Genomic DNA, 17,326 nt, shown 5'->3' on the forward strand with positions numbered 1-17,326 from the left:
CAATGAACGCCTTGAGAACAAGGCGTGCGAATTCCTTAGCCGGCCAACGACTTAAACGAACACCTTGAATATCGGCAGACGCCGCGGCCCTCCAGGACCGGGAGCTGAGACGCCCCGTTGCCTTAAAGGGTTAATGGAGTGATGCGCCCCAGGGCCTAGCGCGCAACCCTGTCGATGACAGCGTTGACTGTGGCCGGCAAACCCACGAGGCGGCGCGTACCGTAACTGTGTGCATCATCGCACCGGCGTGACACGGCGGCGGCGGGGGGGGGGCTTCCCCGATTCATTCCGCGACTGTGACTCCTCCGGTCTACTGGACGTCTGCGGCCTGCCCGCGTCGGCGGGGCGTAGCTCGGAAGGTCGCCGAGGGAAGCGTGGTAGCAGTGCGGTAAAGCGGACGCCTCGTAGCGGGTTACCGTAACAACACTCCCCGGCGACGCCTGGGGGCGATTCCGCCCTTCCGCTGACTGGTACTGGTGGTGGTAAACGCCAGCTGAAATCTTTGGACGAGCACGAAGGGCCGGGCAAATCTTGTTAGCTCGTTAGCTCGTTAGCTCGTTAAACCCGGTGGTTCTCAAACTCGGTCCTGGGGGACCCCCTGTGCATGCTGGCTTTCGTTCCAACCTCGACAGCAATCCCAGAATTTTTTAACTAAGCTGTTAATTTTTCTTAATTAGGTGCTTTTCATGTTTTAGAGCTGGGGTCCCCAGTCTTATTCAGAATGGGCCAGTGTGGGTGCACACACCTGATTATACTAATCAAGGTTCTTAGCAACGACTCTAGTGATTGATTAGTAGAATCGGGTGTGTGCACCCACACTGGGCCTTTCTGGAGCCCCAGCTCTATAAAACATGAAAAGCACCTAAGAAAAAAAAATTAAGAAAAAATTAACAGCTTGTTAAAAAATTCTGGGATTGCTGTTGAGGTTGGAATTATGACCAGCATACGCAGGGGGGTCCCCCAGGACCGAGTTTGAGAACCACCGCGTTAAACAACGCACGCAGTGGCTGCGCAGAGCGTCTGAAGGCGCGTGCGGTGGCGGAGGTGCGTGTTCCGTGCCTTCCGGTATTTACATACGGAATGTCGGTGATGAAAAGGACCGAGCGACACGACTGGGAATTTCTAGTAAAGTAAGTATAAGGTGATTTTTTTGTTGTTGTTTTTAAATAGGCTAAAAAGAAGAACTTACAAAAAGTCCTAACAGGGTTTCTCTGTACAAATATCAATTTATTCAACAAAATCTGTATTTCAGTTCCCATATCGGTGCCAATATTCAGTTCCATTCAAAGTTAAATGTAAAAAAAAAAAAGCATCCATTTTAAGTTACAAAATTTGTCAAATTGACCGTTGTACCCTTTTGCCTTCATAAATATATTACATTTAACCCCGGAAAAAATATGTTGTGCCGCTGAGAACAAACTGTAATCACGACTAATATACATATTGTATGACCTCAGCCTATGAAGTGGTTGTCACCCAATCCCAGTATAGCAGCTGGGATATGTTATCGTTACCACAGTCATTGAACTATTGTCCGACTGTATTGGTCGTCAAGTTCCTTATGGAACATTGTTGTTCGCTTAAAGAGCGTCTGCCAATCGTATTAATGTATTTGTAGCTGTCCCAGATATCAACAAGACTGTTTGGCAAGATCAAGAATTTTTTTAAAACACATGCATAGTTTAAGTCTTCTCATTCACAGGAAAGAAAAACCTATTCCAGGTCTAGAATATCCAGAATTCCATAATTATTATTAAAAAATCAGTTATCATTAGCATTACTGCCATAAGCGAAACCTGTGGGACTTTAGAGGCAGTTTTTGTCCCAGAGGTTTATTTCACATTGTACATATAAGAATACGCATCTTGCTTCAGGTCTGTACACAGAACAACAGGTCTCTCAGCTTGTATTTATGACTGTGAAAATGTTGTGACTGAAATTACAGTGTGTGAAGGTTGCTCAGTTACCATTCAGTCAACAAGTGAAACATGCAAACACTTACCTGTGGATTAGCAAAGTCAATTCTCAAATTCTACCGGATACGTAGACCTGGATTTAAGTCTTTCATTAGACACCACCAGAGGGCAGTGTTGCTACACAAGCTGTGACTACCGTCGGGACTAAAATAACAAAAAGAAATAAATCAGCAGCTCAGAAAGAGTGTAAAGGAATGCAACTTCTCAATATCAATACATCTAAAAAATGAAGGGGTTTTCAGGGCCTGGAACAGACAGGGAAACGGTCACCGTGGTGACTACTTCCTCCTCCAGAGAGAGGACCCTCAGTCTGTGGGAGTAATTAGTCTAACCCGAAAACCAAAGTCTCTCCATCAGCGGCCTGAAATGTCAGCGCCATCACAGACCGTTCTGAAGTACAGAACTGAAATACTGGAACTTGACTGCCGCCGTTCCAGTGACAGACAGCATCAGTGATCCGGGCACAAGAAGGCCAGACTCAGGATGCTGCTTGAGCAGGCATCAGCCCTGCTGCCAGAGGCACAGCTCCCTAGAGACGAGGCTGTGACCAAAGACCAGTAAAATCCGCCTTGATATTTTAAGCAACGGTGCTAATTAAAATTTGGGACAAGAACCCCCTCGCATCCTGCTTTAAAAAAAAACAAACAAAACAAAAAAACGACTCTGAACATGACGAATGTAAAAAAAAATTCAAGTCATTTAAAAAAAAAAATGACTCAACTTAAATTTTAAAAAATAAAGAAATGTTGATTTTTTCAGAAATGCTGCCTGGTCAGAGTCATAATGATAAATTCTCAGTTTAGGGGAAACCAGAAGAGAAAAAAAACCTGGGACTGCAGAGGATGACGGAAAGGGCAGCTGATGTGTGGCGTAGAGCTAGCGCAAGCTAACCCATGACACTGCTGACAAAGGGCAGGAATTCACTGAGCCCTTCTGACCAATCACCTCATCGGGGGGGGAGCACCTGGGGGTCAGATGACATCACAGAGAGCTGGACGAGGCTAGGGTGAGAGAAAAGCGGAGGCGGAGGGAGCCAATCAGGCCTCCCCGTGTCACCGTGTCTCGCTGTACCTCACACACAAGGACATATGGGAAGGGAGACCAGAAAAGGGGGGTGGTGACTGACAGACTAATATTTACATGAACCCCCCCCCAGCGTTTCCGACACACTGATCGTGTGACCACTGACGATTTATTGCTCCGAGCCATCTGAGCCAAATCAACCTTACATTTCTCTAGCCAGCAGAGAACAACCAATACATTATTATTGTGTGTCTCTGATAACCATAACTTTTCATTTACTTTTTTGTTTTTTTTTTGTTGTATTGCAAATACAGTAACCAATGTCCTGTTTTACCCTGTTTGGACATCACATTAAGCTCAGCTCAGCCCTGCCTTGCAGAAAAGCTGCACTGGTCAATGCTGTTTTAGTAAAACATAGCAAGAGGAAATAGAGATATGACAGCATGGTGGTGGAGGCAAAAGGACACAGACACGTACTTACGGATAACAAAACACATACGCACTGACCACCACCGAGACACGTATGCCTTTTTAATAACAACCTCTCTGGAAATGAAAGGTTTGGCAAAACAGCGCCCTCCAGTGGTAGAGGCAGTGGCAAACTTCAACACTGTGGAGTGTGGCTGAATGAGAACCACACCTGGTGTCAAATACCTATTTTTGTTTTGGATTGAAATGCTTTTCTGTGCTCTACTGATCTTGCCTGGTTTAACTGAGCCTTCCAGTGTGACCAGAAGGCGAGGTTTGCACTTTTTGAGAGTATTTCATTGGTTCCAATACACCAGACAAGATCGGTAAAGCGTAGAAAAGTATTTGAATACAAAACGAATAAGTGTTTGACCCAGGTCTGATGAGAATGCACCCACATGGAGCGGGAGCCACACTGAAGCCATGTGTGAGCCGTAACTAGGCAACACAGAAAAAAATAATAATTACTGTACCCTATCCAAGCCTGTGCTATAGGCCTGCAATGCGGTGCTGGAAATGCCAGCGCTGACCAGAACACTGAAGCTCCCCTTATTAAATATATTACAATACTACTACGAATAATAACACCATGTTACCATGTTATCGCTATTAGCTACTACAGCAAAAGACTGAATATAACTTAAATACAGGACATTACCTCTAAAGATAATCCGTGACAATGCTACCCTTTGGATAAAGGTGTGAGCAAATGAAGTAATCTATTGAACCCATCAATACAGCAAAATAACTGTACATATATACACATACGCATACACAAAAAATTAGGAAATGACAGAAATGTGAGACACAACGCTCACGTGACGCATGGGTTCTGTATTGCTGAATTTTAACAGGGTTATGGCTCAGGAGAGAGAGAAACATGCAGTCGGACGGACGGACGGACGGACAGACAGGCAGGCAGCAGTACACGTCTTTACACCTCTTCCCATGTTCATACAAGGAGTCTGTAGGGCTGGGAGGAGTCTGCTACCTGGACTAGGTTGATGCGTGTGTGTGTGTGTGTGTGGTGGGGGGGGGGTGCCTGTGTAAGTGTGTGTGTGTGTGCGTGTGCGTGTGCCTGTGTGTGTGTGTGTGTGTGTGTGTGTGTGCATGCTGTGTGTGTGTGTGTGTGTGTGGGAGTGTGTGTGCCTGTGTGTGGTGTGTGGGTGTGTGGGTGTGTGTGTGTGTGCGTGTGTGCGTGCGTGTGTACCTGTGTGTGTGTGTGTGTGTGTGTGTGTGTGTGCGTGTGCCTGTGTGTGGCTGTGTGTATGTGTGTGTGTGTGTGTGTGTGTGTGCGTGTGCCTGTTTGTGTGTGTGTGTACGCATATGTGTGAGAGAGTCAGAGACCCTGCGAGCATGCCTGCTGGTCTGATATGCAGTGGTGCCAACTCTCTCAACAATACCCCCACGCAATACATTGGCAGTCAGTCTTTGGCAGTCCGTTGGTGCACAGTGGTGTGAGAGAAGGTAGATGCTCAGCAGAGGGGGAAGGGGGGGCGTAAACCTTGGTCCAGGTAATCCATGGGGTTATGCTCTTTTCACCTAATGAACTGCATTCATTTATCAATTTAGTGCTGAATACAGCAGAAATCTGACCACCCCGTACATCTCCTGCTCAACCTTCCACCTTCCTCCTCAGTAACCGTATAGTCTGGGGCTACGACCCCCCCCCCCCTTCCAAGCTCACAGGTTACCCCAGCCCATACAAAACATCCACCAGAAGCATACATTCGTTTACCATCCATAACAGATTCAAATACATATTATAATAATTCTTCCTTATTACATTACCGCCATTATTGCAATTTTTTGAGAGGTGCTGGATGTGTTGCCAGTTAATTAAATTGTATGTTAAACTGCATTCAACTGGATTACTTTTTCCTTTTTAAGCAAGGTATTCAGTTCCCCATCAATTGACATTTAAACAACAGATATATAAAACTTTGTGATATTCTATTACAAAATCAACTTTACAGTATAAGTACATGCAGATTTGGAGGCTCTCCCACAATGCACTGCAGGCAAAGACTGTCAGGCATAGTCTCATCTTTCATTGGCAGTGAGAAAAGTTGGTCAATGTGGATTGGACTTCCAGATATCCTTTTATAGATACACTCTACAGAATATATTTTGCATGGGGAAAAAAGTGGTGATAACCAACCTGACGAGTTTGCACCGATATCATTTTTGTTGTGTATTGTTCCATTTATGGCAGGATAAAAATAACTTGTTTTTTCCATTTAGAGCTAAATCTCGGAGACTACCAATAATAGTAGATGTCAGAGAATTACTTAAACTTTAATTGCTTAATAGGCTTTAGCAAAGAACTAATGTCATCAGAAATCAATTATGTCGCTACCAGAGCGCACGGGCGAGGCTGCCTTGTAGTCAAGCATTGCAAAGCATTATGGGAGACGCTTCCAACCTCCTAGCTGCCACGGGATAGTTCTGGAGAGAAGGTATCAAAATCAGAGGAGCTGAGCATAGCTTTCAGCAAGCTTGACCTCTCAGTTGAGATAGACTGCATTGTTTCCACTCAACAAGTGCTTCCATTGCTTTATCAACCAGCAATGGATGAGACCCGGCAGAAGAGATCATCGAACGGATGAAATATTCAGTTACAGTGGGCAGAGTGAGCCTGGAAGTGCCCGGGCTTCACACAGAGATCAGAGGACTTTCATCCATGCAACTCTTTAAAACATAAACAACTGGCGAGAATTCCAAAGTTCATATTCAAAATGGTCTGCAATGTAAAAGGTAGTCTGTTGTTCTACATGCTGACATTCTAGAGTACGTGTATAGTTTTGTTTTGGTCTCCTCCCAAGAAAAAAAAAAGTCCTTTCGTAGTTTTCTTGAAAAAATGTGACGTGTGTGTGCGTGTGAGTTAAAGTCACAGATGTGCGTTGGGTTAGGCTTAGGGTTAGGTTAGGCTTAGGGTCAGGGTTAGGTTAGATTTAGGCTTAGACTTACGGTTAGGTTTAAGGTTAGGTCAGGCTTAGGGTCAGGGTTAGGTTTAGTCTTAGGCTTAGGCTTAGTGTTAGGCTTAGGGTCAGTGTTAGGTTAGGTTTAGGCTTAGATTTAGGGTTAGGCTTAGACTTAGGTTTAGGATTAGGTTAGGTTTAGGGATAGTGTTAGGGTTAGGTTTAGGATTAGATTAGGCTTAGGGATAGGTTTAGGGTTAGGTTAGTCTTAGGCTTAGGGTCAGGGTCAGGTTAGGTTTAAGCTTGGATTTAGGCTTAGATTTAGGTTTAGGATTAGGTTAGGCTTAGGGTTAAGGTTTAAGGATAGGGACAGTCTCAGATCATCTTCATGTTGAACTTGCGCGCGCCTCCCTGGCCTCCACTCGCGGACGGGCCGTCCACCTTCCTGAAGGAGTACTCCACTGAGAAGTTGTTCTTGTGTTGCCCGCGGCCGCGACTCCACACAAACAACAGCAGGAAGCAGAAGAGCACCACTCCCAGGAAGGTGATGCAGCCCATCGCCGTGGAAACCAGGATGGTTTTCAGGTCCAGGGTGAACTTGAGGAAGACGCGCGTGTCGTTCAGGTTGGTGTCGTTGAGGTCGCCGGCGTAGTAGGTGCGGTTGGCCACCAGGGCGGCGTCCGCCGGCGGGCCCCTGACCGTCAGCGTGGCGAAGTAGGTGTCGTTGCCGCCGGCGTTGCTGGCGATGCAGATGTAGGTGCCGCTGTCGGTCACGTGGGCGTAGCGGATCTCCAGGGTCCCGCCGGGGAGCACGGTCACGCGCCCGCCGCTCTTGGCCGTGATCCGCCACCGCTGCGGCGAGATCCAGAAGATGGCGGGCGCCGGCTCGCCCTCGGCGCGGCACACGAAGGAGACGGGCTGGCCCTCGCGCACCGTCACCTGCTGCAGCCGCCGGTTGCGGATCCTCGGCTTCTGGCAGGTGAAGAAGTCGAAGAGCGCCGAGTCCGAGAAGGTGCTGAGGGTGCGGCCGCGCACCTCGGCGGGGCCCGCGCACACGGGCGCGCGCCCGTCGAAGTTGAGCGTCTTGCGCCGCTGCAGGATCCACAGCAGGCGGCAGTCGCAGGACAGCGGGTTGCCGTCCACGCGCAGCGTCTCCAGGCTGTTCACCGAGTGGAAGGAGGCCTCCTCCAGCGTGCTCAGCTCGTTGCCCGACAGGTTGAGAGTGCGGATCTGCCGCAGGCCGCCCAGGGCGTGGCCGGCCACCGACGCCAGCCCCGTGCTCGCCAGGTGCAGCTCCTTCAGCCTCACCAGGTCGCGGAACGCCCAGGCCTCCAGCGAGGAGATGGGGTTGTAGGAGAGGTTGAGGGAGGTGAGGTGGGCCAGGTTGCGGAAGGACGCGGAGGGGACGGAGGTGATGTTGGTGTTGGTGATGGACAGCCAGTTCAGGTTGAGGCCCTGGAAGCTGAGCGGGGAGATGTACTCCAGGTAGGGCCAGTTGTCGATCTCCAGCCCCCGCAGGCTGCCCAGCTTGCGGAAGTTCTGGTCCTCCAGCGCCGCCACGTTGAGGTGCCTCAGCCTGAGCGTGACCAGGTTGCGCAGGTAGGACAGCGACTGGCCCGAGATGGAGGTCAGGTTGCAGCGCTCGATGGTCAGCTCTTCCAGCCCCAGGAGGCCCACGAAGGCCTTGTTGGAGATGTAGACCAGGTCGTTGTCGCCCACCTCCAGGTGCCGCAGGCTCTGCAGGTCCTGGAAGGTGAAGTCCAGCAGGATGACGATCCGGTTCTCGCTCAGGTCCAGCGTGGTCAGGTTGCCCAGGCGGGCGAAGGCGCCCATGGGCACCAGCTTGAGCTGGTTGCCCCGGAGACGCAGCACGCGCAGCCCCAGCAGGCTGGCGAAGGCGTTGGGCTCCAGCACGCTGATGACGTTCTCGCTCAGGTCCACCTCCTCCAGGCGCGGGTAGGGCGCCAGGTCGCCGTGCTCCACCCAGCGCAGGCGGTTGTGGCTGAGGTCCAGCGCCCGCGTCTCCATGGGGATGCCCTCCGGGATGGCGGTCAGCCGCTTGCGCTGGCACGCCACGGACCGGAGCTGCGGCGCGCAGTCGCAGCGCTGCGGGCACCCCTGGCACAGCGAGGTGGCCGCCGTCATCAGCAGCTGCAGCAGGGCGGGCCACCAGAGCCCCGGGCTGCCCGCCATGCCCCCGCTCTACCCCTGTGGGGCTGGGTCACGGCGACGGGCACCTGCACACAGGGACACAGATGGAGAGGGAGAAGGACAGAGAGACAGGGAGAGAAGGATTAGGATTCCTCTCGTCATGCACGTTTGCTGCATCCCCAGCTAACGCAAAACGTCCCCACAACATGGCTGCCCTGTTGTGGCAATGCTGTGACATTGACGGAACATTCCAGTAACATCGTGGAGGACGTCGTGGGTTAGCTTGGAATTTGTCAGGGCGTCTCAAGCATGGACCTCAAAGAATGGCTCCAATCCAGGGAGTGCGGGAGACATTTTTTGATTGAACTTTTCCGACAAAGTGCCACGACACATATTCACCAAGCGAGATCAAATGTTTGCTTTTTCGATTAATCTATGCAGGAGAGCATGAAAAAATGCAGAGGTTTCCAAGGAAATAGAAGGTCATTTCTACAGCATTAATTTTGCAGAAGATCAAGATCAGACTTTTGCCAGAACATACAGTACATACTGGAATGTGCACATACTGCATTTATGGTAAGGCCAATCTATGCTGGTACAGTATTGCATAATGTACAACATCATATTTATAGAAAAATCTGAAGGTAATATCCTACAGTTCCAATGTAATCGAGTGGTTGGTTGCATAATTGTGAACGTATGCAACTACAAAATTAATTATTTAATTTTTTTTTTGCAGAGTGTGCCATGATTCTATGCACTGCAAATCATGCAATGTGGCATTCCCTGACACGTGTTATCTTCTAGTCCGGCAGACGGCGAGAAAACTGCAAATTAAACATGCAAAATAATTAAGGGGAGCAAACAGATGCATGCCTGGGGGCTGTTTTCAAAAATGCATGTGAAACGCACATGTGCAGCGTATGACGGAAGCATGAACCAAAGGCAGCTAAAGATAAAGCCAAGTGTTCCACGCGGGCCTTGGGTTAAAGTAACAAAGCCGGCTTTTGGGAAAAAAACCAGACACTTGCTACTGCATATTACAATGTGCTACAATGTTTACTGTATATAAACAAACTCACATCAACGCCAGTCTCTCAGTGAGAGAGAGAGAGACAAATAGAGAGAAAGACAGAGAAGAGAGAGACAGAAAGAGAGAGAGAGACAGTGAGGGAGAGAAAGAAAAAAACGAGTGAGAAAATGAGTGATGCTGAACAAGAAAGAGGACAAAATCATCTCACTTGGTGATCTCTGTGGTGATACAGCAGTGTAGAAGGCATTACTCACCCATTTAAAATTCAGAATACCTGAATATCAGAATATCTGTTTTTTTAACACCCTGATCTCAAGGTGAAATAACCCCATCAACAAATTAGTCACAGATTCAAAATGTCATTTTTTATATATTAGTTCTTGACACAGAAAAAAATAAGTTTACGTGCAGCTGTCTTGATGCACTCCTCTGAAAATGAAGACAGGACACAACCACAGTCTGAGACGAGTGAGAAGAGAGGCTGGAATTCAAAGACCGTTCTTCTTGCTAGCTGGCTGGCTTCCATTTTTGTTTTCTTTTCAAGCTCTACACAACTCTATTCCTCTCCCTCACTGCTGAAACTGGATACATTGGCAAAAAGGGTGCAGGCTCACCTCCGGTCCAGAAGTCGAGGAGTGCAGTCGTCACACACACGCACCATTGATCAGCTAAATTTTCGGTCCCTCAAAAGACCCTTTGCGGGCCCCTCAGCTCAGGTCTCAGGTGACACAGAGAGGTAAGACCCACCCCCCCCCGCCCCCCCCCCCCGAACTCCCGGTCCCGTATTCGGTGTCCCGCGGCCGAGGCGACCGAGGCGATTCCGCCAAGCGGACGCTCGCGACCTCGTTGTCGACGGCACGCCTCCAAGCAGAGCGGGCGAGGGGTCGCCACGGCGACGCCGAACGCCTGGTTTTTAAAGGCTCCTTCCCGCGGGGACGCCGAGCCGCCAGAGCCGCCAAAAAAAGCCGCCGCCCCTTCCTCCCGCCAACTTTCCGTCAGCCGCCTGATTGAGAGGGTGCGCCTTATCGCGCCGACGGGAGCGCTAATGGGCTAACGCGGCTTTCCGCCCGTCTGCGTAGGCACATCGCGATTTGCCCCCCCTTTTAAAACTTAACGGCTGGACGGATCTCATCTCCTCCCCGCGCTCTCATAATGCGATCTCGTTAAAAAACGACCGGGGCGCATTAAATATCGGTTAATAGACAATAAAACGGCGACGCGGCTGAAGTTTAAATCCTCGCCCCGGTGCTGCTCCGGGGGGGGGGGGGGTGGAGGGGGTGGAGGGGGAGGTGGCACGCCTCCAAGGCTGGGTCAATGCAAAGCGAATTGATAATGCGTGAAATCATCGTGCTCATAGGCGGCGGCCTGAACGGGCCGAGCGCTCCTGCATAGCGTTCTCGTGCGTGGAACCCTCTCTCCCCCCGGGGCTGTCAATCAATCAATCAATCAGCTGGTCGGTCGGTCCGAGCGAGACCGAGGGCGGCGACAGCTGGGGTCTGCCGCACGCGTGCAGATCCGTCCGCCGTAATCCCGAAACCGCCAGAAGCCTCTGGAATGTTCCGCAGCAGCCGACTGGAACCTCACTGTTTGAATCATTATGTGTGTGTGTGTGTGCGTGTGTGCGTGCGTTGGTGTGTGTGGTGGTGCGTGGCGTGGTGGTGCGTGCGTGCGTGCGTGCGTGCGTGCGTGCGTGCGTGCGTGTGGGCATGCGTTTGTGTGTGTGTGTGTGTGTTGGCATGTGTTTGTTGTGTGTGTGGTGGTGTGTGGTGTTGTTGTGTGGCATGTGTGTGGTGGTGCGTGTGTGTGGTGTGTTTTGTGTCGTTGCGTGTCATGTGTGTGTGTGTGTTGTATGTGTGTGTTGCTGTGTGTGTGCGTGTGTGTTTGCGTGTGTCTGTGTCTGTGTGTGTGTGTGTGTGTCTATGTCTGTGTGTGTGTGTGTTTGTCTTCATCTTTGTGTGTGTGTGTGTGTGTGTGTGTGTGCATATTTCTGGCTCCTCTGATGTCATTTGGCTCCGTGAATAAGCATTAGAGCGGCTGAGTGGGTGCGATTCGGAGAATGTTAGCAGCGGGAAACAGAAAGAGAGGAAAGCCATTCTGTGGCCTGAGGACACGCATCAGTCTGTCGCCACGGTGACAGCAATGATCATCAGTCTCATCAACGGGGCTGTGGGGGCTGCTGGGCGGGACAGGAACATTCTGCCCCTCTTTGGAATGAGGAAAGAGGTACGGAGGGACTCCCCCTGTCTCCATACAGTACACACACACACACACACACACACGCACACACACAAAGAGCTCTTCAATACCCAGGATGCACAGCGTCCCGCGTGGAGAGCCGTTCTCTCAGAAGATCAAACGGGAGCTTTGAAAGGCTTCAGAAAGAGCCGGGGCGCACATCGAGGCCCTGCTGGGACAGGGCCGCTGAGACCCCCGTTTTGGGAGAGACAGATTACGGGGAGGCCCGGGGCGGGGGGGGCTGTCAAGGGGGGGGGTACAGGGAGGGATCCGGAGGTCAGCGAAAGAGCATCGACCACAACGGACGGGGCAGGAAGACTGCACACTGGAACAGACCAATGGGGTGGGAGGGCAGGTAAAGTTGCATGCAGGGATTGGCCACAATCCAGCCAATGGGAGACTCACTCGTCCTTGTGTTTTCCGACTCTCAGAACAAGCCGCATTGTTCCGGTTGATAGTGGGACCCAAGTTCGCTTTAGCCACCCCCTGAGGTTTCACAAAAGTATGCTCAGAGCACGTCAACTCTTGGTCGTCGGAACCCTCCCCCCCCACCTCAATTCTGAAATGGTTGTGCGCCCCCCCCCCCCCAGTCTGACCCCAGAGGCAGGTAGAAGGCAGAGAACAGTGATGGTGACTCAGTCCATCAGGCAAATCCCACAGCAACCCGAAGACAGTGCTGTTACACACGTCTGGATTACTGTCAACGGCCCCTGAATTATTCAGGGATGCGCTTTCCCCCCTGGTCGTGACCTACTGACCCAGTGACACGGCCCGCCCCCTGGGGACTGACCCCAGTACAGCTGCAGGATGGGTACTGGACCTGCCCAAAACTGAGCCCACACAAACAAAGGCAGCCACTGGTCAACCCATTCATCTCCACCGGCCAGGACCCATGCTGAAAAAGCATCTCAGAGTCCGCTTGCTGATCTAGGATCAGTTCTGCCTTTTAGCTCATAAAAGATTAGAGGTTAGAATATAGACCGGAGAAACCTGATCCTAGACCAGCACTCCCACTCCAAGATCTTTTGGAAATATCCTCCAATGACCAGGCAGAAAAGTATAATTTTACATACTATTACTATTACTACAAGTGTCTTGGATTACAATAACATGATGCAGTGAAAATATTTTTTTTAAATATTAATTTCATTTTATTAAATGTCCCTTTATAGTATAAGTTTCATCATAATTTCTTGATATTAACCCTATAAGGTCAATTTGGTAAATCACAAATATGTGATTAGAATGTTCTTAGCTGAACATTCTAATGCTGATGTAACAATCAATCCTGGTAACTGAAAGCAATGGAGTTCCAGAACACTCCAAAACCAACTCTTAAAAGGGTTAAGACCAGAGACTCCTGTGCCCAATAGGGGACTAAAAGGAATAGCCATTTCTTAGGTGTCCAGGGAGACTCTAGTATGGTGGCTGACCTTTCTGGTGAGAGCTGAAGCATGGCTGACCTCGTGTGTACTTCCACAATAATAACAGGGTCAAAGTAACTGTAATGCTGCTTGGAACGCTGCTACCTGCCACTAAGAAACTAAAGCCGCCTGGCCAAAATTAAGATTGGATTTCCCGGTGGAAGTGTATTACCGAAGCAGCCCGGGGCTAGGCACTCGTATTAAAGCGAGGCCTGTACCTGGTTGTGTGTGTGTTACGCCTCTGCATTTTCACTACAAGACCTCTGGAATGAAACACTCGGGACAATAAAAGACGAGATGCCAGAACGTGCGCAGGAGTACGAGATTCGTTCAGAACCCTTTTCCCTTGAGCTTGGTGGGGGGGCGGATTTCAATCCCAGCGCCGTGTAAAAAGGATTCGGCTAACGCAGCGTTCCCGCTGACACCTTCCGCTGCAGAACTGCAGGACTGGGGATCTGAAGCGGGGGGGTGGGGGGGGGGGGGGGGGGGGGGGCATTGAGGGCTTACGGCCGACAGAACTGAACGTTTTAAAAGACAGCCTGGCAGCGTACGGCTGGCATGTGCCGCCGTAGCCGTCGGCTAAATAGCCCGAGACCGGAACACCGGGGTCAGCTTCGCGGAAGCCCCTGCCCTCGCTACAAAATGTCATCCCCCCCTCCACCCCACCACCCCCACCCCGAGGACGAGAGGCCAGGCCAGGCAGTCCTGTAAGACAGGGGCCTGGGAGGGAGTGTCATTTGCCAGTGCCTTCCGGTCGCAACGTCACATCAGTTTAACACACAAAAAAATCTCCCTTTACCCATGGCCCTCCTCCTCCGTGTTAGCGGTTAGCGTACATTTCTTACAGTGCAATAAGACTATGGTGACGCTAGCCATCGGTTCACATTGTCACAGCTTCCTCTCGGTCACATCTTAGTTTACTGTAGATCTCCTACATCTCCAAAGTGTGGCACAAGAAACGCTATAATATTTATGGTCCATTAACGCTGTAGACTGAGGGTGTCAAACTCCTGTCCTGGGGGGCTGCAGTGCTTGCAGATATTTGTAGTTTCCTTTCAGTGAGCAGCCAATTATACGGCCTTGGCAACAAGGTGTGTGAGCTCTTTGGCCAAACAATGACTTGTGCTGAAACGCAGCAGAAACTAGCAGATACTGCAGCCCCCCACAACTGGAGTTTGACATCCGTAAAATTTTTGACACTGGACATTGAATGAATCCTTCTCGGCTGCACAAATATTTCTGCAGTGGTGACAAAATCGCAGGTTATTTTTTATTTATTTTTTTTTCCCCCTGTTACCATGCAACGAGAGCGCACTGGAATAAAAATCCAATTCCGGATTTTCAAAAACATTCCAGCAAAATCCCTACTCTTCAAAGGGTTGAACGAGTGACAGGAGGGCAGGAATCCACAGTGACAGCAGCCCAAAGCTCTTTCACATAGGGCCTTAATGCCTGCTGTGCAGAGACAGCAGGAAGGACAGCCCTTTAAACTGGAAGCAAGTCTACTGGACGATAAGCGAGGCTAACGCACGCCGTTATATAACCAACTCAGAGACGCGGGCCGAGGAAGGCCAGATTTAGCACCGTGCTGGAAAAGCATCTATAAAACTGCTAGCCTGGGTAGTTTCCATTAGCAAACCCCCTGAGCCATCATTAAAACTTTAGAGTCGCTAAAAACACAATTCGGTAATTTCGTGTCGCGTTAAGCCTCCCTTAAAAGAGCGCTGAAAGCAGAACGACAAAGGGTTCTTAACACAGCGATGGCGACGCTTTCCGGCAAGCGCGGGCTTCGTGCTGACGTCTCAGGTTGAAGAGTTTAGTTCGCCACGGGCGAAACTCCGACAGCGCCGCGGAAATGAGCAACCCCCCCGCTCGCGCGCGACTCCAACCGAATAAGTCGCATCGCATCAAAGGAGAGAGAGAGAGAGAGAGGGAGGGAGAGAGAGAGAGAGAGAGAGAGGGAGGAGAGAGGAGAGGAGAGGAGAGGGAGAGGGAGAGGGAGAGAGAGAGAGAGGAGAGAGAGAGAGAGGAGAGAGAGAGAGAGAGGAGAGGAGGAGAGAGAAGAAAGGAGAGGGAGGCGAGAGAGAGAGAGAGAGAGAGAGAGAGAGAGAGAGAGAGGAGAGTAAGGAAGAGAGGAAAAATACGGAGGAAGAGAACGGAGAGGAAGGGGAGGCGGGTCCGGCCCTCGCTCGCCTCTGAAGCCTGCCCAGATTTCACGCCTCCGGGATCCGCGCGGCCCGTCCCAAATTCAGGCGAACCGTCGCTGAATGCTAATGCGCCACAGACGCTGCAGGAACTGACACGTCTTACGCAGCGTATGTCCTCAAGCTGCTCTCTCCTGCCAACTGTGCAGAGCAACAACCCCCCCCCCACCCCCGAAAAACACATCAACCTTTAAGACACCGAGGGGAAAAACAGAGTGCTGGTGATTTAAAAAAAATATATATAATTCAATAATTCAGAACGAAATTCTTATTTCATATGATGGTACGCTCTGGGTTAGTAAAAATGTTGACAAGATTTCTGAAAAATTCAGGGTTCTGCGCGTCAGGAGTGTTCCAAAACTTCAGCAGCATCAACGCTGTTGAAATATTTAATATATACCCAGAATCTGTACACCACACTGACAGCGCACCGCACTGACACACCAAGCAGCAACTCACACACCACCACTTCCAAACACTGTGCGGGCGGGAAGGCGAAGGGAACCATATGCTCGATGGAATTAGTGAAGAAAAACATGCACGAAATACCTAATGAGAACGATCCAGACTGCTTTCTCAGACTGAGAGCAATTATTATAAATGACAAAGACGAATAATAATTGCATCACATTTACTATTGTACGAGTTTGTTGTGAATGAGAACAGCCACTGAGCTGCGTAAGGCGACTGTGGGGACTGTGTGGTCCTGTGGCTCCACCGAGCGATGCAGAGTACGGATGACCGGTCCCAAGAGGGTTAGGGAAGCCTAGCGAACAGACCCCAGCAGTGGATAGAACCAGGGTTGCCAGATTTAGAATGTGTCAAAACCGGACACTCTGCACGCGTACGTTGGTGAAGTTTGGCCGTCCGCTGCAGGGGGATGGTGGGTGTGGGTGGGGGGGGGGGGGTTAGCTAGAACCTTGATCACAAATAGGGTAGGAGGGGGGTTGGGCTGTCAAAACCGATCACAGACCAGAGGTTTGGAGCTTTGGGGTTGAGGGGGGGGGGGATTGTTGGGGGTAAGCGAACAAGCGCGAATCCGCAATAGTTGCGACCGCACACGCGCATGCATCCATGTGCGCATGCATCCACCCACACACCCTCACACAAACACGTGAATTATTTAACCCAGACATTGATATTGTAGGGTCGGGACCACAAACCGTGGCCGGTACAAATAATTTGAAAAACAGACATTCCGGTCCAAAACCAGCAACCCTTAGAGAGAAGCGCGAGGTTGGCTTTGGCTCTTCCACCCCATCAGAACGCATCAGCCCACTCAGCTCACCGGAGGCTCATCAGCCTCATGACGTGGTATCGGAGCGGACAGGGAGACGGCACAGTACACGCAAGGCAATGGGCTCACACACCGAGTCACACAACCTCACACAGATACACACACAGAGTTACACAACCTCACACAGATACACACACAGAGTTACACAACCTCACACAGATACACACACAGAGTTACACAACCTCACACAGATACACACTGAGTCACACACACACAGTCATACACATACACACACACCGAGTCACACAACCTCACACAGATACACACACAGAGTTACACAACCTCACACAGATACACACACAGAGTTACACAACCTCACGCATATACACACACCGAGTCACACAACCTCACACAGATACACACACTGAGTCACACAACCTCACACATACACACACACCGAGTTACACAACCTCACGCATATACACACACAGAGTCGCATGCATACACCGACCCCTCACACATACACACACACCAAGTTACACAACCTCACGCATATACACACACAGAGTCGCATGCATACACCGACCCCTCACACATACACACACACCAAGTTACACAACCTCACGCATATACACACAGAGTCGCACGCACACA

General features: G+C 50.4%; 1 protein-coding gene across 1 annotated transcript in view; it reads right to left on the reverse strand.

Moving 5' to 3' along the window:
* Positions 1–4,631: 4,631 nt before the first annotated feature.
* Positions 4,632–17,326, reverse strand: part of lingo3a (leucine rich repeat and Ig domain containing 3a) — a 36,956-nt gene continuing 24,261 nt past the window's right edge. The window contains exon 3 of the mRNA XM_064330321.1: positions 4,632–8,625. Coding sequence (XP_064186391.1) covers positions 6,764–8,581 — 1,818 coding nt within the window. The 5' untranslated portion in view covers positions 8,582–8,625 and the 3' untranslated portion in view covers positions 4,632–6,763. The remainder of the gene's footprint in view (positions 8,626–17,326) is intronic.

Source organism: Anguilla rostrata, chromosome 4, assembly GCF_018555375.3.
Source record: "Anguilla rostrata isolate EN2019 chromosome 4, ASM1855537v3, whole genome shotgun sequence".
Lineage (NCBI taxonomy): Eukaryota > Metazoa > Chordata > Actinopteri > Anguilliformes > Anguillidae > Anguilla > Anguilla rostrata.